This window comes from Zingiber officinale, chromosome 5A, assembly GCF_018446385.1.
Source record: "Zingiber officinale cultivar Zhangliang chromosome 5A, Zo_v1.1, whole genome shotgun sequence".
Lineage (NCBI taxonomy): Eukaryota > Viridiplantae > Streptophyta > Magnoliopsida > Zingiberales > Zingiberaceae > Zingiber > Zingiber officinale.
In genome coordinates this window covers 39,555,587-39,578,918 of record NC_055994.1, presented here as the reverse complement: position 1 = coordinate 39,578,918, position 23,332 = coordinate 39,555,587, and the positions used below count along the sequence as shown (strand labels likewise).

At 41.6% G+C, this 23,332-nt stretch overlaps 1 protein-coding gene across 2 annotated transcripts in view; it reads left to right on the top strand.

Annotated features, from left to right (window-relative positions):
* Positions 1 to 8,804, top strand: part of LOC121980447 (tubulin-folding cofactor E-like) — a 49,309-nt gene extending 40,505 nt beyond the window's left edge. For both annotated transcript variants that reach the window (XM_042532481.1, XM_042532480.1), the window contains 2 exons: positions 7,197 to 7,274; positions 8,505 to 8,804. In XM_042532481.1, the coding sequence (XP_042388415.1) occupies positions 7,197 to 7,274; positions 8,505 to 8,603 (177 nt within the window). In that variant the 3' untranslated portion in view covers positions 8,604 to 8,804. The remainder of the gene's footprint in view (positions 1 to 7,196; positions 7,275 to 8,504) is intronic.
* Positions 8,805 to 23,332: the final 14,528 nt, after the last annotated feature.

Sequence of the window (23,332 nt, the reverse complement as noted above, 5' to 3'; positions counted from 1 at the left end):
TTTGTGTTAGGGTGACCATAAAAACTTGCTAATTTTATAAATTAGTTCATATGATCATGAGATCTTGAAGAAATATTTTAAGAAATATCGGTAAAAGCCTATTTGTTCTAATGGTCCATTCCATTTACTAATGGAAATTATCTATTCTTGGAAATTAAGGAAGTTGTGCATTTATCTCTTTTTAAAATTTAAATTGCATATACACATGATGTATCATCATCATCATGCCATGTTTTCTGACTATGTAGGGACAATCTTATTTCTCCAACAGTTTCAATGCATATCTCTATGATTTGCAATATTTAAATCAATTAATTTTTTATCACATTGATTGAAGTTTTTGCCCCTTCATCTCCCACTTCTTCAATCAATTTAGATCTAATCCAATTTATTGGTTGCTTTTGAAGATGTCAGTTCAATATATGCTCCAGTTTATCATCTATTCAAACTAGACTCACTTGTCTCAACTATTAAGGTTCTTTATTATTATTATTTTTTAATTTTATCCGTGAACTTCAATCTTAATATTCTCATCTGTACTTTATTAACTATTTAACTTGTTAAAATAGTTCAATATAATCCATTAGGTATTAAGGACCATTCTATAGTCTTGTAAAAGATTTTAAGCCATAGTGAACACATCAATCACATGATACTCCAAAAACTCTTCTTCATTTCAAGATTCACGTTTAATACTAACTTCATTAATATCTCACTGAAATTCTCAGAAGAATTTAATGTTCATTTGTCCAGCTATTCTCTTAATTTTTTTTGGTTATTGAAATTTGTATTTCATATGGCTAGTTCTAGTTCTATTTAACTTGAATGCTTTAGTTTATAAAATATTTTCAACATATTTGAAGCTTCGGTTGATTTACATTCTTATCTATTAGCATAATTTCATTTGCAAATACCATTTACTAAGTTTATGTTGAATATGATTTGTGAATTTATCCATAAATAAATAGGGAGTTGATCTATAATGTAGTCTTTTGACACACTTTGTTTTTCTCCACCATTCAAGCTTTGAATTTAATTTATTTGTACTTGATGAAGATAAGTGACATGCTCCTCTAAAAGTCTGTAAGTGCCAAAGTCCAACTTTTATTTGATATAATTTGGAAAATGATGTACTTATTTAAAAAATAGTGTAAAGTCCAACAAGTCCAACATTTGAAAGAAACTTTGGAAAGTCGAAGAGTATAAAGTCCAATAGTTCCAATATTTGACAGGAAAGTTTGGGAAATTGAAAGTTCAATTAAAAGAGTCTTTAATTTAGTAATAATGCTTTTAATCTAGTCAAGAGTTTAGCGAAAAGTATATTTATGAGACTTCTATGTTTTCTATATTTGAAGAGTGCATCTATCAGTGTAAATATGCATGTTTGCGTTACTATTGAAATATAAAATAGAAAAATGAGTCTTTAAGAAATTGTCTGATGACGTGATGCGTACTATTTCTTAGGTGTTATGCCTAAGTTTCTACCACCTTTCTACACTTCTTTAGCACTACATTTTAGATTCCTACTCCACATACCTTTAAACAATCAAGCTCTCTTCTTGTTACATTAGTACTCTTGTCTATTAACATGATTTTATTTGAAAATAGCATATATCAAGGAGAATTATTGGTTAATTCATCCATTAATATAGGGGATATAGAGTTGATCTATCATGTAAATCTACCAATGGAAACTTTTGACACACTTCCATTAGCTCTAAAATTCGTAATTATATTATTTGACATTACTTTTATCACATCAATGTCACTCATCTATTTTTTAAAAACATTAGGATCCTATAATAAGCTTTGTGAAAGTAAATAAAACTTATGTATAAATCATTTCTCTATATTCCTTAGTGTCTTATTTAAGTAATTGGAGCAACAAAAGGTAATAACGCTCATCTCAGATGGCCCAGTATTGCCGGCTCCCCTGTTAGATACAGGTAGGTAAATCATGGGAGACATTTTACCCTAGCACAGACCCTTTGCATGCGAAAGGTCAGTCACCCAACAAGATATTTTGTATCCGCTAGGAATTGACCCCAAGACCTATTGAAACAACTACCCATGGAAGCAGTGTCTTATTTAAGTAATTAACGCTTGATCTCCTGACATGATACCAAATTAATTCTGTAAAATACATATCTCATCTTTTATGCTTTAAGTCTCTAAAGTTTAATAGGTTGTCCTTTTCTTTAATGCTTTTAAAACCATCTTTAGTGCGAAAAAAACAAATATGCATTGTATTCGTTTGTTAAAGAGATATAATAGTTTTCAAGTAAATGCAAGCATATTGTAAGGAAAGTATCATTTTGAAAAATACATTAGACTATGTGCCAATAAAATGAAATGCAAAACAGATGAATCATTAATTAACAAAATGGGTTTTCATGACATTTGGGTATCTCTAAGTCTATCCCTAGCTAAAATCAACTAGGACCCTAACATACTTCTGCTACTGCAAAACTAGAGGCTTAGAAAAAAATATAGAATGACCACAAAATTGCAAAGTAAGTACACAGAAGAATGTACATTAATTATGATCTTATTTAAGAATTTATAGGTCAACAAGTGGTAAATCACATTTTAGCACTAGATTTTCAATAAAGAATGTAATTAGCTTTCAATCTTTGTGTCATTATACAAATAACACATTTATATTCACAGTAGCACATTCGAACATTTGTTTTAAAGCAAATAAAAAGAAGTGAATTACTAAACTCAAGTCTATAGGGTATGAATGATGTTAGCTGACATGTGGGCCGATAGCCACATCGGTTATAAATACTGATATAGTGTAATGCATAAGATTGACCATATACAACACATGCACCCATGTAGCCCTTTATATGACTAGGCTTAGATTATTCATTTTTTATTTTTAATTTGGTCATTTATAATAGTCATTTATTCACTTTTAATATTTTCACATTCACAACAATTTTACAACCTCTGTCATTATTAGTATTATAGATGAGCTCAAGATCTAAGCTATAGCAATAGAAAAACATGCAAATATCAAGATACAATCAATATTGAACATGGAATGTGTAAAACGGTTGACCAACTTAACCGAATAGGCTTAAATTGAATAAAATAAGTACAAATCGAGTTTGATTTGAATTCATTTGACCCTAAACGCAAGGCTCACTTGATGGACTCGACCAAACTCTTAAGTAAACCTCAAATAGATCCTCAAAAGCCATTAAGTTGAACCAAGTTGGTTTAATTCAGCTCGTTTAACTGTTAAAATAAAAAAATAGAATAAAAATACTATATATAACCTCCAGTGCTATTACTAACCTTAATTTATTTGTAACCAAATTTGTATTAAATTCTAAATTAGTTATTTGTATATATAAGCTTTAGTGTCGTTACTAACCTTAGTTAAGTATCTGTAACCAATTTTGTATAATAAATTTTAAATTAGGTATTTGTAACCAATTTTGATTGCCTCAATTTTTGAGCTATATATACCATGTTGATGAGCTATATATTGTGTTGAGAAGTTTTTGTTATATTTATTTGCTGCTCTGGATAAATTTTTAATTTTGCCACTTCTGATTTCCAATGAAGTTCATCTTACGTGCTCATTCTTCAATTTTCCCCAATTATTGGACAGAGTAATAAATTAAGTAAAAATGTAAATAAAGTTATTCAATTGTATTTTATGGATAGACGAGATCCATCATTAACATGTGTGTCATCAACCCCGATTAATTTTAGTATAGTAGCTCCATAAGACATTACTGTGATTGGTGGTCGTGCTCATGGCACACTGTGATGGTAGCAGGTATCCCCATGGGGATATTGATGCAAGACCAGTATAGGAGGACCTAATCTTCCGGAGGGCATAACTTTTGACTCGAATTTCGAAATCAGGTTCTGTCAGCACTCACACGTGTAGAATTTCAATACCTACGTTTGCTACTGGGAACCTATAACACCCAAGTTTTGGGCCCAAAATCAACCGTTTAGGCCCTTTTCGGAGGTCTAAAGATCTTTATTACTATTTTTAGTAATTTTTATTTTTATAATATTTAGGGTATTTTTGGTATTTATAGGTCATGAGTTGTCTATGTTAGTGTCCTGTTCTAATAATTTCCTTCTGTTATGAATTTTTCCTTTTCTAGTAAAGTTTCTTTTCTTTCTTTACAAGATAGGAACCGAGATCTGTATATTAGGACTTATTCCTTTTTTGAGTCTTAGGTCTAGAGTTTATATAAACACTTGTTTAGATGTTTGAGGAATCATCCTTTATTGATAATAAAGTTTATTTTTCAGATTTTTCTTTATTCTTGGTGATTTCTCTTCTTCTATTCTCCTCAATTCCGCTTTCTCATCAACCCGCTGGATAATCGTTATCCTGTCCGTCGTCAGTTAGTGATTTCTCTTCTTGCCTTCTCTTCTTGATTTCTCTTTTTACCGTCAATTCATCAGAAATTTCAGCACTCTGATTGCTTCCATCATTGAGTGTCTCAAGGGACGAGATTTCAAGTGGTTTGAAGAAGCAGAGACTAGTTTTCAACTGTTCAAGCAGAAGATGACCGGGGCACCAATTTTGACCAAGTGTTCGAGATCAACTATGATGCATTCGACATCAGTATAGGAGGTGGTCTGAGTCAGTTTGGGCATCTAGTTGCTTTAGTGAGAAGTTGTCCAAATCTAAGAAGAATTATTCTACTTACGATTTGGAGTTCTATGTCATTGTTCAGTTCTTGAAGCATTGGCATCATTACCTAGTACAAAAGGAATTCATCCTGCTTATAGATCACGAGGCCTTGAAGTACATTAGTGGTCAACATAAGCTGAGTAGGCGACATGCTAAGTGAGTGACTTACTTATAAGAGTTCACTTTTAAGACACCAATCTGGGAGTTTGAACCGTGTCGTAGATGCTCTGGGTCGTCACTCTTCATTACTTACTTCCATAAGTACCAAAGTTGCAGGCTTTGAGATCTTTGCAGATATATAGACAATTGAACCTTCATTTGGAAGGATATTCTACATGATGGTCGCCAACATGATTTTATTTTGCATAATGGCTATTTGTTTCGTGGGTTGCAGTTATGCGTTCCAGAGTGCTTTGAGGCAGAGATCATGCGTGAGCTTCATAATAAGGGACACTTCGGACGTGATAAGACGTTGACCCTCATCTTTACTGATTTTTGTTGGCCTAAGTTAACCATCGATATGGCTTACTTTGTAGACTGATGTTTTATATGCCAGCAGTCTAAGGAGGTTCTCACTAATGCAGGCTTGTACATTCCCTTGCCTGTTCCTGAAGCTCCTTGGATTAATGTTAGTATGGATTTTGTATTGAGATTGCCCCTGAAGCTCCTTGGATTAATGTCGGTATGGATTTTGTATTGAGATTGCCCCACACCCAATGAATCTTAGATTCGGTTCTAGTTGTGGTTGATAGATTTTCAAAAATGACACACTTTGTAGCTTGCAGGAAGACTATGGTTGCTACCCAGATTGACCATCTTTACTACAGGGAGATTATGTGTTTACATGATATTTTTTGACTTCAGATCGAGATACCAGCTTATGGGAAAAATTGGGCATGTAGTTGAACTTTGGCAGTGCTTACCACCCTCAGACGCATGGATTGATCGAGATGGTGAATTAGAGTCTGGGCAACCTTCTGAGATGTCTCACAGGAACTAAGGCAAAACAATAGGACTTGGCGTTACCTCAAAGAGAGTTTGACTACAACAGATTGAGAAATAGGACCACAGGATTGGGTCCTTTTGAGATTGTCTATGGGCGGAACCCATCTGGGTTTTGGACTTAGCCTATGTTCCACGTATAGGACTATTTAATCCTAAAGCCGATGAGATTGCAAAGCATCTTTGGAGCATTCATAAGCAATTGAAACTAGCAATTCTTGATAGCAATACCAAGTACAAGACTTGGGTTGATAGTCATCGTCATTAGGTACTTTTTAAGGTCGGAGATTTTGTTTAGGCTGTATTAACTCGTGATCATTTCATTTCCCTATTAGCGAGTACAATAAGCTGAAGGATTGAAAGATCCAGATTGGATCGTGTGAGATATTGCAGAAGATCAACGATAATGCCTATAATTTGCGCTTTCCTAGTCATTTGAAGACTTTTGATGTCTTCAATGTGAAGTACTTGACTCTACGAACTTAAGGACGAGTTCTTTTCAACCTAATGTGATTGATGCAGACCAACATAGGGGACCCAATTTTCCGGAGGGCATAACTTTTGACTTAAAACTCAGAATCAGGTTTTGTCAGCGCTCATGCGTGTATCATTTGAAGACCTACGTTTGTTACCAGGGAAGCCATAACCGCTAAATTTCGGGTCCAAAATCAACCGTTTAGGCTCTTTTTGGAGGATCCAAAGATCTTTTTACTATTTTTAATAATTTTCATTTTTATGGTATTTAGGGTATTTTTGGTATTTATGAGTCATGGGTTGACTATGTTAGTGTCTTGTTTTGATAATTTCTTTCTATTATGAATTTTTCCTTTTTTGGTAAGGTTTCTTTTCTCTCCTTACAAGATAGGAATCGAGATTTGTATATTAGGAGTTATTTCCTTTTTTGAGTCTTAGGGTCTAGAGTCTATATAAACACCCATTTAGATGTTTGATGAATCATCCTCTATTGATAATAAAATTTCCTTTTTCGATTTTCTCTTTGTTCTTGGTGATTTCTCTTGCCTTCTCAATTTCGCCTTCTCATCAGCCCGATAATTACTATCCTGCTCGACATCAGATATTCTGTCAGAGCTGTCATAAGGGAGAAGAATAAACAGGTTGTGGTAGACGAGATGTGCATGATTTAGATTTTGACTTACATCTTGGACATGTTATATAAGTGAAATGATAGTTTTGAAATTTAAAAGTTACAGATAGAGGAATAATTGAAATTATCACAAAGCCCAATATTTTCAATTGTCTTGGCTTTGGATTTATATGTCTGTTCTCCCGTTAATATTTGTTTTAGTGCTGAGGTTATGAATTGATAATAAAAAAAAAAAAAATCCTCATTATATGACTTATGAACTTTCCTTGATGGATGGACTGGCATAAAGAAACAGATAAAGTATGATTCATAGTATGTTGCATTAAAAACCAAAGCAATTGCCTTCTCCACTTTTTGGATGTCTATCAAACTAGTCTATGATTTTTGGAATCAATTTCACTTCTATACCTGCAGGTTGGCAAGCTTAAGGCTCTTTGTGAAAGTTTCTTCAAATTAAAGGGCATCAGGTTGAAATTGTTTATTCAGGAGCAGGTATTTATTTGAGTGATTATTTTAGTTTTAGCTACATTAACCACCAACCAGTCAATTGTTAATGATTTTTGCATTCATCATGCCAATTGCATCGCATTTTTCTGCACATGGACAATGTTTTAAGGGTCCTGATTAGAGTATAAATCCGTAAATCCCTGGTAAGGCTTGCTTGTTCATATGTTAGAGTTGTCAGTCAGTCATTTAAAAGCACAGCCAAATCTGAGATAGATAATATAGAAAGGTTATGTTGGAATGGTGGAATAGAATGGGAATAAAAATTGAAATTACATGGAAGGAAAAGGAGAATGACCTTTTCATTCTTTGGTTTGGTAATGGTTTTGGAATCATACTATAAGTGGAATAATTCATTATATATTTGCCCCATTCTGCTAATTCTTCTAGTCAACCTGACTTTTCTTGGTTCGTCTCTGTTTGGTCAGTTATGGTGCCACCGACCTGCCCTGGTTGTCCAACATGTCTCATTTGACACCCAATATGCTCAGTTTGGTGAATCCGACTGGCCAGTTGACCTATCTGGTCAATTTGGTTTGCCCAATCATGTTGTCGATTGATCAAATCAGTTCACTCATTTTATTTGTCCATTCTAAATGTGAAATAATTACTTGATAAGTAATATTATGTTTGGTAAATTGCTAAAACTATGATGCATTTTACCTGTTTTAACACAGGTTTAAACAATTAAGGTTTATAAGTATTTTTTTTCCTATATAATTAATTAGTTTGATTGGAGTGTGATGTGTCACATGCGGTGTATAATCTGATGACTAAGCATGTTGACACATTGGCGCTTAACAAAGGTTTGGTAGCATTTTAACACTGTGATGGATTTATTATGAATTCCTAAAGTACATTATTGATTTGTTAAACTTGAAGCCTCGAGATAGAATATGTAAAGTACATGATAGAATAGGTCAGCGATTTCATCTCCAATTAATTATCCATCTAGTTATTGAAATGAAATCATAAAGAATGAATCATTTTCATTCCATTCAGTTCACCTTACGGCACAATGAGATAGTAAACAGTTTAGTTTGATAATGCTCAAAGTGCATTGTCAAATATTTGTTATCGGCTGATATATGGAAATAAGAATGATTAATCTCATGTTTTTTTTGTTATTCATTTAAATATAAATTTTGGCTAGTTGTCTCAGATCAGTCCAATAAATGAGGTCAACTCTTTTCCTTCTAAAACCTTGCTTTGTAACAGGAGGCGCCACTGCCTTCATTGCTAGATGATGATATGATCCCGCTTGGGGATGTTGGAGTAAGCAAAGAAACAACAATCTTAGTGGATGAAGAAAGTTAAAACTGGAAATCCGGTTTTTTGGCTGTGTTGGTGAAATGGTTTGCGTCATCTGAAATTAAGCTTGCTCTGGTGACACTGTCAGCGAATCTTATATCCTTCTTTAAAGCTTATGTTGTGTGATTTATATTTCAGTTCACTGACTCAGGTAATCATTGTATTCTACGTTTTGTTATTCGATTTAATTGAGTGTTTGTTTAGGAACTTTTTGATTGGTACAATTTGATCACCTTTGGATTGCAATAAACAAAGAAAAGCAATGACGTTTTTTATTCTTTTTCTTTGAAACGAAGGAACTAAATATTTCACTAAATCATTAAAAAAAAAACAACAAATACTACCGTGTTTCTATATTAGGATGGTGGGGTGGGAGTGAATATCGATGGTCCTTTTTTGTTTGTCATGTTCGTTCTATCATATTACAACATACAGTGGAATAATAAATAAATAAAGACGACGATAACAATAATAACCAAGCCTTTTCCCACTAGGTGGGGTCGGCTGTATGAATTCTTTTACGTCATTGAGCTCTATCTCCTATTATATCATCATCTATATTTAAATAAATTTTATCTTGTTTTATTGTTGCTAATCAAGTCTTTTTTGGTCTTCCTCTTCCTCGTTTTATATGCATGTTTATCATAGTTTCACATCGCCTAACTAGAGCATTTATTGGTCGTTTAAGTACATGTCCATACCATCTTAAACGTGTCTCTCTGAGTTTTTCTTCAATAGATGCAACTCCTACTTTCTCTCTAATGCTCTCATTTTTTATTTTGTCCATCCTCGTATCTCCACACATCCACCTTAACATCCTCATCTCTGCAACTCTCATCTTCTGCTCATGTGCTCGACTAACATTCAACTCCATATAACATAGCAGACCTAACTGGGATTTTATAAAACTTACCTTTAAGTTTAAGAGATACTTTACGATCATATAAAACACTCGACGCTCCCATCCATTTCACCCATCCTACTTGTATTTTATGTAAGACATCTCTCTCAATCCCTCCATTGTTTTGCAAAAATGATCCTAAATATTTAAATCTCTCGGTTCCGGGCAATTCGTCATCTCCTATCTTAACAATTATTTCATTACTTCTAATATTGCTAAACTTAAATTCCATATATTCTGTCTTTAATCTACTAAGCTTAAAATCTTTCCTTTCTAGTGTTTCCCTCCAATATTTTAGTTTAGCATTTATTCCTTCACGTGTTTCATCTACCAAAATAATATCATCTGCAAACAACATGCACCACGGTACTGTGTCTTGAATGCGCGCAGTGAGTTCATCCATAATTAGTGTAAAAAGATAGAGACTTAGAGCTGATCCTTGATGTAACCCTATCTTTATTGGAAATGCTTCAGTTACTCCACCTGAAGTCTTTACTTTGGTCGTTACATCCTCATACATATCCTTAATTAGTTCAATATATGTTATGCTAACACCTCTCTTTTCTAAAATTCTCTATATAATTTCTTTTGGGACTCTATCATATGTCTTTTCTAAGTCAATGAATACCATGTGTAGATCTTGTTTTTGCTCCCGATATTTTTCAATTAATTGTCTAAGAAGATGTATAGCTTCTATTGTCGACCTTCCAGGCATGAACCCAAATTGATTTTCTGTCACTATGGTCTCCTTCCTTAATCTTTTTTCTATTACTTTTCCCCAAAGTTTCATAGTATGACTCATTAGTTTAATACCCCTATAGTTTGCACAATTTTGTACGTCTTCCTTATTCTTATATAAGGGAACTAGAGTGCTTATCCTCCATTGATCAGGTATTTTTTTCATTTTCAATATCATGTTAAATAATTTTGTAAGCCATTCAATACCTTGTTTCCCTAAGCACTTCCATACCTCTATCGGAATATCATCTGGTCCAACGGCTTTTCCATTGTGCATCTCATTTAAAGTTTGTTTTACTTCTGAAGTTTGAATTCTACGATAAAAATTAAAATTTCGATGCTCATTTGACCTAATTAAATTACCTAAGTTAAGTTGGTCTCCTAAACCTTCATTAAAAAGTTGATGAAAATACCTCTTCCACCGCTCTTTTATTTCTCCATCGCTTACTAATACCCTATTACATTCATCTTTAATACATTTTATTTGGCTAAGATCTCTTGTTTTTCTTTCTCTCACTTTAGCTATTCTATAGATGTCTTTTTCCCCTTCTTTTGTATCCAATTTTTGATATAACCGTTCAAAAGTTTCATTTTTTGCTTCACTCACTACTTTCTTAGCTTCTTTCTTAGCTATTGTATATTTTTTTAAATTTTCTTCGTTCTTATAAATATATAATTCCTTATAAGCTATTCGTTTTTCCTTCACTTTCTCTTGTACTTTCTCATTCCACCACCAAGATTCTTTACTTAGCGGTGCATGCCCCTTTGACTCACCAAGGACACTCTTAGCTACTATTTTCAACTTTGATACCATCTTATCCCATGTTGTATTAGAGTCATTGTATATTTCACCTAATGCTTGTACTTCTACCTTCTCTTTAAATATATGTTGTTTCCCATCCTTTAACTTCCACCACTTAATTCTAGGAATTGTATATATTTTATTTCTATTGATACTATGTTTGAGGCGTATATCCAACACTACTACCCTATGTTGGGTAGTTAAGCTTTCTCCAGAGATGACTTTGCAATCTTTACAAATCTTTCTATCTTTCTTCCTAACCATAAGAAAGTCAATTTGCGATCTATTATTCCCGCTTTTGAATGTGACTAAGTGTTATTCTCTTTTTTTAAAAAACGTATTAGCTAATATAAGGTCATATGCTATCGCAAAATCTAATATAGTTTTCCCTTTCTCATTCCTCGTTCCAAACCCATAACTCGCATGTACTCTCTCATATTTCTCATTTTTTACTCCGACATGTCCATTTAGATCACCTCCTATTAAAATCCTTTCATTTGGTGAAATATTTTGTAATATTTCATCTAAGTCCTCCCAAAATCTTAATTTGGTAGCTTCATCTAATTCTATTTGTGGTGTATATACGCTAATTATGTTCATAGTTTCTTTCGCCACTATTATCTTAAGGGTTATAATTCTATCCCCTTTTCTAACTACTCCTACAACTTCATCCTTTAACAAACTATCTACAATAATACTCACTCCATTTTTTGTTTTACTCTTTCCCGTGTACCATAACTCAAAACCCGAGTTTTCTATCATCTTTGCCTTCTCACCTGTCCATTTTGTCTCTTGTACACATAAAATATTAAATTTTCTCCTAATCATCATATCTACTACCTCCATTGATTTACCAGTGAGAGTTCCTATGTTCCATGTTCCAAATATTAGATTATTAGTTTTCCTATTGATCCGGCGGTTAGAACACGGGACCCCATAGTGAGGGGTCAACGCCACGTGGAAGTCAAAGGGCCAGGTGGTCCATCGGAGAAGGGTGAGTCGACCGGACTCATGAGAAAAGGGCAGACCGACCGGTCGACCGGGAGAAGGATGAGTCGGCCTCCCGACCGGCCGACCGATGAACATCCGATAATAAAAAGGCACCCTGACAGGAATCGGGGTTCCGACGCTCGATTGAACAGTAACGAAGGGCCGATCGGACGTCATGATCGTCCGAAGACAATGTAACATACTGCTAGTAGTCCCTATATAACATCTTATCGAAGATCTCCCCAGCATGCCGATGAAGAGGGAAGGCCGGACGTGATGTAAGGGTCGTCCGGCCAGGCGTAAGAGGAATGCTGGCCGGCCGGACGCCTCGTCCCGCCGACCGGACGGACGCCCCGGCCTGTGGTCGGTAAAGAAGGACAAGAACATCTTATGACAGCTGTCAAGTCCTATGGCTAGGCCATACTCCAAGTCTGACAACGAGGTGTTCTGTTGTCCCATCGAAGACGTACTTGGACTGTAGCAGTATGGTGTCAGGTAAGCTTTCTAACAGACACATACCGAGGTATGGGCTGCGGACACGTATGCGCCTCGGTGGACGTGCAGGAGCTCTTTCACCGCTCTATATAAAGAGTCTTATACTTCGCCGGAGGTACGCGTTGGAGACCTTTGGAGCCACTTTTTTCACTACTTGCTTGCCTGACTTGAGCGTCGGAGGGTCGCCGCCGGGAACCCCTTCCCGACCCGACTTCTGTGCAGGTTCGCCGGAGGGTCGTGCAACCAGTCGAAGATCCACGTCAGCAGTTGGGGAGCGCCACGTGCCCAGCGTCCATTGATTCAGCATTCGGACAGGATCAAATTGGCGCCGTCTGTGGGAACGCTCCTGCATCCGAACGGAAGCAATGGACGAAGCTGGACGACCACACATGGTGATGCTCTCCGTGGAGAAACTCGACGCTCTGACAGAGGCAAGAGTAGCTAGGCTCGTGGAGCAACAGGAGCAGAAGGCTCAAGTAGAAGGATAACGCAGCAGGCTGCCTCTACCTTTGGGGGGGCCGAGCGGCCATGGAGGACCGACCGGGAAGTTTCGCCATCCTCCTGGCCTTGATAAATTTCAACAAGTACATTGTATCCACCTCACTCCACGGGTATTCGGGAGTTGAGAAATTGAGTCAGATCTTATGCTGATCGGCAGGTTAGTTTTTCAGATATAGTTTCTTTCGGGCATAGAATTCATCGTAATTTTCCGAAAGAAGGCCCGTGTCGTTCGGCCGGGCGTATATCATCGGAGCCAAAGGCTTGACAACGAAGGCCCCGAGCCATTCGGCCGGAGGTATAGTATCCGAGCCAAAGGCTCGACAACGAAGGCCCCGAGCGATTCGGCCGGAGGTATAATATTTGAGCCAAGCGCTCGACAACGAAGGCCCCGAGCCATTCGGCTGGAGGTATAATATTCGAGCCAAGTGCTCGATAATGAAGGCCCCGAGCCGTTCGGCCGGAGGTATAGTATCCGAGCCAAAGGCTCGACAACGAAGGCCCCGAGCCATTCGGTCGGAGGTATAATATCCGAGCCAAGCGCTCGATAACGAAGGCCCCGAGCCATTCGGCCGGAGGTATAATATCCGAGCCAAGCGCTCGACAACGAAGGCCCCGAGCCATTCGGTCGGAGGTATAATATCCGAACCAAGCGCTCGATAATGAAGGCCCCGAGCCGTTCGGCCGGAGGCATAGTATCCGAGCCAAAGGCTCGACAACGAAGGCCCCGAGCCATTCGGCCGGAGGTATAATATCCGAGCCAAGCGCTCGATAATGAAGGCCCCGAGCCGTTCGGCCGGAGGTATAGTATCCGAGCCAAAGGCTCGACAATGAAGGCCCCGAGCCGTTCGGCCGGAGGTATAATATTCAAGCCAAACGCTTGACGAGGAAGACCCCGCACCGTTCGGAAAGGAGTACAGTATCTGAGCCCTGCGCTCGACAAAGAAGACCCCGAGCCGTTCGGCTGGGAGTATGTTATCCGAACCAAGCGCTCGACGAAGAAGACCCCGAGCCGTTCTGCCGGGAGTACGTTATCCGAGCTGGGGGAAAGGTGCGCTAAATGTAAATTTATATACATTTCGGTCGCCTATGTCTTTGTAATGCAGGAAGCAAAATTATAAAGATGGCAAATATCTTCGCCGACCGGCTGTGTTAAAAGTAGCCTTAAAGGCCGTCGAGCTCCGACGTTAAAAATCGAGAGACGAGCCGACGTCTATAAACGCTCCGAGCGGAAGACCGTCGAGCTCCGACGTTAAAAATCGAGAGACGAGCCGGCGTCTATAAACGTTCCGAGCGGAAGACCGTCGAGCTCTGACGTTAAATATCGAGAGACGAGCCGGCTTCTATAAACCCCCAAGCTTAAGACCGTCGAGCTCCGACGTTAAATATCGAGAGACGAGCCGGCATCTATAAACGTCCGAGCGGAAGACCGTCGAGCTCCGATGTTAAATATCGAGAGACGAGCCGGCGTCTATAAACGTCCGAGCGGAAGACCGTCGAGCTCCGACGTTAAATATCGAGAGACGAGCCGGCGTCTATAAACGTCCGAGCGGAAGACCGTCGAGCTCCGACGTTAAAAATCGAGAGACGAGCCGGCGTCTATAAACGCTCTGAGCGGAAGATCGTCGAGCTCCGACGTTAAATATCGAGAGACGAGCCGGCGTCTATAAACCCTCCGAGTGGAAGACCGTCGAGCTCCATCGTTAAAAATCGAGAGACGAGCCGACGTCTATAAACCCTCCGAGCGGATAGCCATCCACGTGATACATTCCGGCGGTAAGAGACGACCGACGACAGAGCCTGTTCTTTAAGGCCAGCATACGGCCGAGCGGCTCGCTTAGCAAAAATATGGGGAAAATCCCTTTGAGGTAAGGTGTAAAGCAAAAGATAGTTAATAAGAATTAAAGATGTGAGTACGTGAACGAATGACGTTCGCTCGCCGAGCTGCTATGCAGTCGCATGGCGAAAGACGTTTTTCGAAGACAATCGGCTTGAGCTCATGTTAGAGTATGGAGCCGAGCGGAGGAGTTTTAAAGAACACTTTAAACATGACGAAAGAAAAATTTCTTGCCAAAACAAAAGTTGCAAGAACAGAAAGATGATCTATTTACGCCAAACGCTGAGCAAACAAAAGAAGTTACAGCAAAAATAAGTTGTGCCGAACAGCAAGAGTACAAAAACATAAACACTCCTCACGCGTCAAGATCAAAAAGAGCATCAGGAATGGTGCCCATCACGGTAGCCAGATCCTCTGGGGGGATGGTCAGCTCGGCGGGAAGGTGGCCTTTAGCCTTCAAGTAATCCATCGCCGCCTTGATCGCCTCTTCGAAAGTGAGGGAAATCTTGTCGGTGAATTTCTCTTCGAAATCATCCGAGCGGACAAATGCCTTCCTCACTTCGTCAGAGCGGGCCGACTCCCCATCCTGATAACCTTGGAGCGCGGCTCGGGAAGCATCGTTGGCGGCATGGAGATCCTTCAAGTCTCCTTCAAATTTGAGCAGATCGGCCGAGCGACCCTCCTTCTCGGTGGCCAGGAGGACATCCAGCTCCTTGACGCGTTGCTCTAGCCCTCTAATCTCCACCTTCATTAGGTCCATGTCATCGATGGCCTTGCGCTTCCGAGTGGTCGCCGTCTTGATCTCTTTATCCCGTTGTTTGACCACAGCTTCAAGCCGAGCGACCTCGCTTGCCAGATCGGAAGCTCGTTTCCGTTCGGCTTCCAAAAGTTTTTTGCTTTTCTCCAAAGCAGCCGTGGATTGCCCTTGGTTTTCCTCCGAAAGTTTGAGTTTTTTCATTTCTTCCTCCAGCTCAGCCAGTCGATTGCTGACTGCGATCTGCTCTACCCAACTCTGCGAATAAAGGCAGTTAAGTTAAAAGCTAAAATAAAAAATATCAGCAAAGCAGAAAGGCATACCCCGGTCGCCTGCTGCAGGTTACTGTCCCCTAGCTGACTGGGGGACATAAGCGCGACGCGTACGGCGCGTCCTCCCAAACTTTGGCGAGCAGACCGGTGAGGGTGATCTGCTGTTCGGGAAACGATGGCCGATCAGCGGCCAGTAAGTATTCCTCCGAGGGAAATCTTAGGACAGTTTTAATCACCCTCGGGCCGCTCGAGTCATCTTGAGACGCAGCAGCATGGCCAGAGGACTCGCTGATCGGGACCGGACGGTCGCCCAGTCGCCTAAGACGACGTAGAGTCTGAGAGGTGGAAGGTTGCGCCTCAATGATGGTCGGCGGCAAGTCAAGCTGAGTCGGAGTGTGCTCCGAGGAGACCGCCTCAAAAACCACATGAGCATCATCGCTCCGCTCGGAAAGCTGCTCTCCTGGTGGAGGTTGTTGAGCGGCTTGCTCTAGCCGACGGCGTTTACGAGTCACCAAAGGTGCCTCGTCAGCCGATCGGCCTTCCTCCTCGGCCTGGGCAGATGTTGTGATATTGGCCGCGACCTCGTCAGTGGAGACGCGGGCGGCCGAAGCCTCGGGAGCAACTTGAGTTCCCTCGCTCCCTTCAGTTGTATGGCCGGTCAGGACCAGCCCCCGTTCGGCCGCTTCCTTGTCCTTCACCGCCTCAATATGGGCGGCTTTCAGCTTGAGCTTTTCGGTTGCCTTTGCACGCCACATAACTTCAGCTGCAGAAACAAAGAATAAATCAGTTAGAACAAAAGAAAAAGGGGAGATAAGAATCGCTTACTCATGCTACAAGGCAGATCGGCTTGGATGGGAGACAAGCCGAATATATACATCACTCCAGGAAGGAGCAACTTGTCGATATCGTAACGTTGGCCGACCAGCTGGTTGGCCGCATGAAGATACGCCGGATGGCTCTTGAATTTGCCAAGACTCGGTTGATTCGGCACCGCCGTCTGCCACTTCGTTCGGAAGGCCGGCCGTTCGGGGAGACGCATAAAAAAGAAATGCTCCTTCCAATGCTTATTGGAGCTCGACATGTTGGTAAATAGGACGAAACTCGACCTAGATTGAAATATGAAGGTCCCCCACTCGGATTGTTTTGGGTAGAAGAAATAGTGAAAGATTTGGGGGTCCAAGGGGATATCATTCAACTTGAAAAGGACTATCACCCCGCTCAGCAACCTAATCGAGTTCGGGACTAATTGTCCGAGCGGGAGGCGAAAGTGGTTGCATATTTTGATGATGAACGAATGTGGAGGAAAGCGCAGCCCGGCCAAAAATTGATCACGGAAGAAGCAAATGGTGCTGGGCGGCGGGTCATTAGGCCGATCGGAAGGACTAGCCACAACTATCTCATGGTCAGCCGGAACTTCAGACGTTCGAATGAGACGCAGTGCGTCTTCTTCATCGAATCGGCTCTCCATAGTCGTATACCAGAGACCAGGAGCGCCGACTGTAGGCGTAGAAGTACTCGCCATGGTCGAAACAGAAGAGATATTGACAGAAAAACTAGAAGAAAATGCCGACAGAATGAAAAAGAAAGCAATACAGGAGGAGGGGAGTTGAAAAGGAAGGCTTACAGGTACGAGAAAGATCGAGGAAAGGAAGAAGATGGCGAGCACACCAAACGGGCAGGGAATAAGGATCGCCGGAGCAGAAACAACGGCGGGGGGTCGAAGGTCGATGAAGAAGAAGGCGGCGGAGAGAGGGGGCCGCGAGATTTATAACGTTTGCCCCGTACGGCCTTAGCCGTCCGATTCAGGTCGTGAAGAACGAGGTCATCATCCAGCCGTTCATTTCAAACGGCGGGCGTCCCATTGGAGGTGACGCCACCGCCATACCCTGACAAAATAAAAAATAGCCACGTGTCAGCAAGATACGGGTTACATTTAATGAGCGCCCTGTATCGCACGCAACGCACGTGGCTGGCAGTAGAGAAGAAGATTCGGCATAAATTCCTAGGCAATACAAGGCACGGGCAAGATACCGCCGAACGGATGAGCATCCCTGATCCTGGCCGAGCGGACTAATATATCAGTCGTTACTCGGTCAGATCGGCAGTCCAGTCAGTCGGACTTCGCCTCCTTCGACTAGACTTGACAGGAAGGCAAGTGATCCGGCGGTTAGAACACGGGACCCCATAGCGAGGGGTCAACGCCACGTGGAAGTCAAAGGGCCAGGTGGTCCATCGGAGAAGGGTGAGCTGACCGGACTCATGAGAAAAGGGCAGACCGACCGGTCGACCGGGAGAAGGATGAGTCGGCCTCCCGACCGGCCGACCGATGAACATCCGATAATAAAAAGGCACCCTGACAGGGATCGAGGTTCCAGCGCTCGATTGAACAGTAACGAAGGGCCGATCGGACGTCATGATCGTCTGAAGACAATGTAACATACTGCTAGTAGTCCCTATATAACATCTTACCGAAAATCTCCCCAGCATGCCGATGAAGAGGGAAGGCCGGACGTGATGTAAGGGTCGTCCGGCCAGGCGTAAGAGGAATGCTGGCCGGCCGGACGCCTCGTCCCGCCGGCCGGACGGACGCCCCGGCCTGTGGTCGGTAAAGAAGGACAAGAACATCTCATGACAGCTGTCAAGTCCTATGGCTAGGCCATACTCCAAGTCTGACAACGAGGAGTTCTGTTGTCCCATCGAAGACGTATTTGGACTGTAGCAGTATGGCGTCAGGTAAGCTTTCTGACAGACACATACCAAGGTATGGGCTGCGGACACGTATGCGCCTCGGTGGACGTGCAGGAGCTCTTTCACCGCTCTATATAAAGAGCCTTATACTTCGCCGGAGGTACGCGTTGGAGACCTTTGGAGCCACTTTTTTCACTACTTGCTTGCCTGACTTGAGCGTCGGAGGGTCGCCGCCGGGAACCCCTTCCCGGCCCGACTTCTGTGCAGGTTCGCCGGAGGGTCGTGCAACCAGTCGAAGATCCACGTCAGCAGCTGGGAAGCGCCACGTGCCCAGCGTCTATTGATTCAGCATTCGGACAGGATCACCTATCATATTTGTTCTTATCTAACCTATGGTGTGAGAACTCTTGCCTATTTAACACTACACCCAAGTTCTCATGGAGATGTAGCGGTCCTTGCTGAGACGCTACAGTCGGACCCTGTAATGCGAACTCTTGCATATTTATCATTACACCCGAGTTCTGGAGATGTAGCGGTCCTTGCCGAGACGTTACAGTCGGACCCTGCAACGCGTTCCTTCCGGGGAACAACCTAGCATTAGCACAATAGTTTAATGGATTCATTCATGAAATATTTGTCATAGTTTAACGCTGGCTGGCAACCTAACGCAACCCTCCTCCTTTATTCGGGCTTGGGACCGGCCATGACCGGTCATCATGGGCGGAGTTAAAATAAATAAAGACAAGACAAAAAAAAATATCGAGGCTTTAATTGATTTCAAACTTCCAGAGTTAGTACTTCTGATACGGGACAAGATCCTTTGATACGGGATAAGATCCTCTGGACCGCCTGTTCTGTTTTGTTCCTAGGCTAGGATAGACGGATATGTGGGAGGAATGATCTTCATCTGTTAAAAAAGTCGGGGTTATTGTTTTCCACCAATTCAAATACTGGACCAGTGGTTAGTCTAGCATTTACAGTCCAGAGAATCTCTCCTCCAATGCCTATATATGAGAGGTGTCTGTTCACAAGTCTTTTTCTTTCAAGAGATGGAGAAATTTTAACTGTGTTTGTATGATAATCACAAATAGGAAAGTAAAGCATACATTCAATAGATACAAATAGATTTCACGTACTCTTGATGCTTCTTCTGTTGCAGAACTTTAGAGTTTTCTTTGAGCACAGAGTCGGCTGTCCCAGGTTAAATCTGTCCTATCGAACTCCGTGATCATCCTGGAGACCTACAAGGTTGAGAAGAGCGATCGTCAGTGAGCCAGCCTAAAAGGATATTTGCATTCTCAAGAGTTTGGCACCCAGGTAGGAGATCGTTTCATCACATCTGTGGCTTACGGTGTAGTAGGAGCAAGGGTACTTATCTTCCGCTCCCCTCATAGATTTTCTAGATCATCATCGCATCCTTAAAAAGATGTCTGACGATGTGTTTGATGAATTTAAATGATTTATGTATGAATCGTATGAATACTTTGTTGTACTATATTTAGTAGAAACGTCACAGCTTCTCCTCAGTCCTGACTCTTGACTAAGCGAGGTCAAAGTTACTTTATCTTAAACACAGGGTCCCATCCTGATCTGGTCTTAACTTAGAAAAGCTTCATGAGTGTCTTGGTCCCTAATATCTTGACCTGACACCCAAGTAGGAGATCGCTTCATCACATCTGTGGCTTACGGTGCAGTAGGAGCAAGGGTACCTATCTTCCGCTCCCCCCACAGGTTTTCTAGATCATGGTCGCATCCTTAAAGAGATGTCTGACGATTTGTTTGATGAATTTAAATGATTTATGTATGAATCGTATGGATACTTTGTTGTACTATATTTAGTAGAAACGTCACGGCTTCTCCTCAGTCCTGACTCTTGACTAAGCGAGGTTAGAGCTACTTTATTCTAAACACAGGGTCCTATCATGATATGGTCTTAACTTAGAAAGGCTTCATGAGTGTCCTGTGTTGGGGCAATTTCCCTAGGTCAAGTTTGATAAGGTTGACTAAGTTTGAGTTGAGTCAAGCTTGAGTCAGGATTTGAGTTTTTGATGTTTGACAATATAAGGAGATTGCTGAAGTAATCGTCCGGTTATGGAGATAGTCAAAGGGTTGACCAGGTTGATGAGAATACAAGTCAAGTAAGTCAAGGTTGACAGGAGACTTGACTGGGAAAGTCCTAACTGGAGGTTAGGCGTATGAGAGTCCTAACTGGAGTTTAGGCAGTGGTGGAAGTCCTAATTAGAGGTTAGGCAAATTGAAAAGTCCAAGTGTGATCTTGGCAAAGGAGAAAGTCCTAGTGAGGAGTTAGACATTTGGGAAGTCCTGGTAAGGAGCCAGGCAACTGAAAGCCCAAGTGTGATCTTGGCAAAGGAGGAAGTCCCGGTGAGGAGCCAGACAATTGGGAAGTCCTGGTGAGGAGCCAGGCAACGAAAAGTCCAAGTGTGATCTTGGGAAAGGTTGTAAGTCCAGGCAACGAAAAGTCCAAGTGTGATCTTGGGAAAGGTTGTAAGTCCAAGCATGTGGTCTTGGCAAGGTAACTCCTAGTGTGACTTAGCAAGGAGAACTTGATAACTAGGATGAGGCCGAAGGAAGCTCTTGAAGGTAAGGCGTGAAGGATAGGGAGATATCCGAGGGACGTAAGGCTAATGGAGGAGGCTAGAAGGCTAGTTCGAGGTTGGTCGGGTATGGCCGGATACTAGGCATGATGTACCAACAGGTCATGGATTGACCGGATGTTGGTTTTAGGGGGCTTTGGACTTGATTGGACAAGTCCACAAGAGCTGGATCGATCAATCGATCGATTGGCTCATGCCCAATTGATCGGTTGATCGATTGGAAGAGCACCCGTGACAAAGGGTTCTCCTAATCGATCCATGGATCGATTGGAAGCCTTTGCCGATCACACAGAAATCCTCCCAATCGATTGACCGATGGATTGGGAGCCTCCAATCGATCGGCTGATCGATTGGGAGGTTGGATTTTCGTGTGATCTCTGGAAATCTCACGAAACACAGTGAATCGATTGGGCAATCGATTCAGGGGATTTCCAGAGAGCACAGAGGTGCTCTGGATCGATCGGCCAATCGATCCAAAGTCTCCTCAATCGATTGGGAACAATCCAATTGATTGGGATTCGACCGTTGGCGTAGATAAAGGCATCGGCGTGTGATTTCTTCGGCAGAAAAATCTCATTCCTTTCTACACGAGCTTGCAATGGTGATTTTCATAGGTTCTCCATAGCTCTCCCCGCCAGTCTTGAAGGTTTTTGGAGGCACGTCCAAGTCAAGAGGCAAGTTACAACAAGAAGAAGAAGCTAGGGTTAGGGTTTATTGTACAAACCTTGTAAGATTTCCCTTGTATTTGCTTCTCTTTATATTCTTGTTGTATTGTGAGCTTGTAAGGCTTCTCCGCCTTCGGTAGTTGCCGTAAAGGAGGGTTTTCATAGTAGATGGTGTGTGAGTGTGTGGATCTTTGGACTAGTCACCTCTTCTTGAGGTGGATACCAAGTAAATCTACGTGTTAGCGTTGTAGTGTGTTGTTTCTTGTATTTTCCGCTGCACATCATTACAAGAAGCAATCATCAACAAGACGAAGCAAACGACGCAAGGAGTGCGACGAAACGCTATTCACCCCCCCTCCTCTAGCAGGCAAAAAGGTCCTAACATTCTGGTCCCTAATATCTCGACCTGGCGGTTCAACCTATCACATTTTCTTGATCTAAAGTCTTACAAAATATTAATTTTGGGTGCGATAAGGCTGGAGGTAGTTAGCACTCCAGGGACGATCTAGTTTCCTACCTTGAGCATCTTGCAAATAGTAGGTGCCCGATGCTAATTGTTTAACAATCTTATAAGGACCGTCCCATTGAGGTGCTAATTTTGTTACCTCCTCTACGAGCTTTATACTCTTCTACACCAAGTTCCCTTCTCCAAAGAATCGGGGAACAACCCTTCTATCATAGTTCTGATGTATCCTTTGTCGATATGCTGTTAGGCGAGCAGTCGCGCGATCGCGATTTTCGCTGATCAAATCCAGTTCTGAGAGTCATCGCTCGACATTCCCTTCATCATATAGCAGTCTTTTGACCGAAGGCACCCCGACCTCGATGGGCACCACCGCTTCACTGGCCTAGACTAGATGAAATGGTGTAAGCCCTGTGCTCTCCCGAGGGGTTGTGCGGTAGGCCCAGAGGATGCTGGGCATCTCTTCTACCCAATCGCCTCCAACATGATCCAACTTGACCTTCAACCCTTGCACTATCTCCCTGTTGGTAACCTTGGTTTGTCCATTACTTTGAGGATAATCTACGGATGTGAATGCCTGGGTTATACCAAACTTTTGACACCAGGCCTAGATTTTACGCCCCTGGAATTGTCTTCCGGTGTCTGATACCAACTTGTATGATATCCCAAATTGGTAGAGGATGCTCTTCCATAAGAATTGAATAACAACTCTTTCAGTAATTCTAGCCAGGGCTTCTGTTTCCACCCATTTAGAGAAATAATCTACCGCTACCAACAGGAATCTCTTCTGCCCTGGCGCTATCGGGAATGGTCCCACAGTATCCATGCCCCATTGATCGAAGGGGCATGAGACTATTGAAGTTCTCAATGTGTTGGTCGACCGGTGGGTCAGGTTCTGATGCTTTTGGTAGGATAAGCAAGTGTCCACCAATCTTTGAGCAACTTTCTGCAGAGTGGCCAGAAATAGCCGGTCAGTAATACTTTCCGGACTAGTGTCCTTCCACTAGCATGATTGGC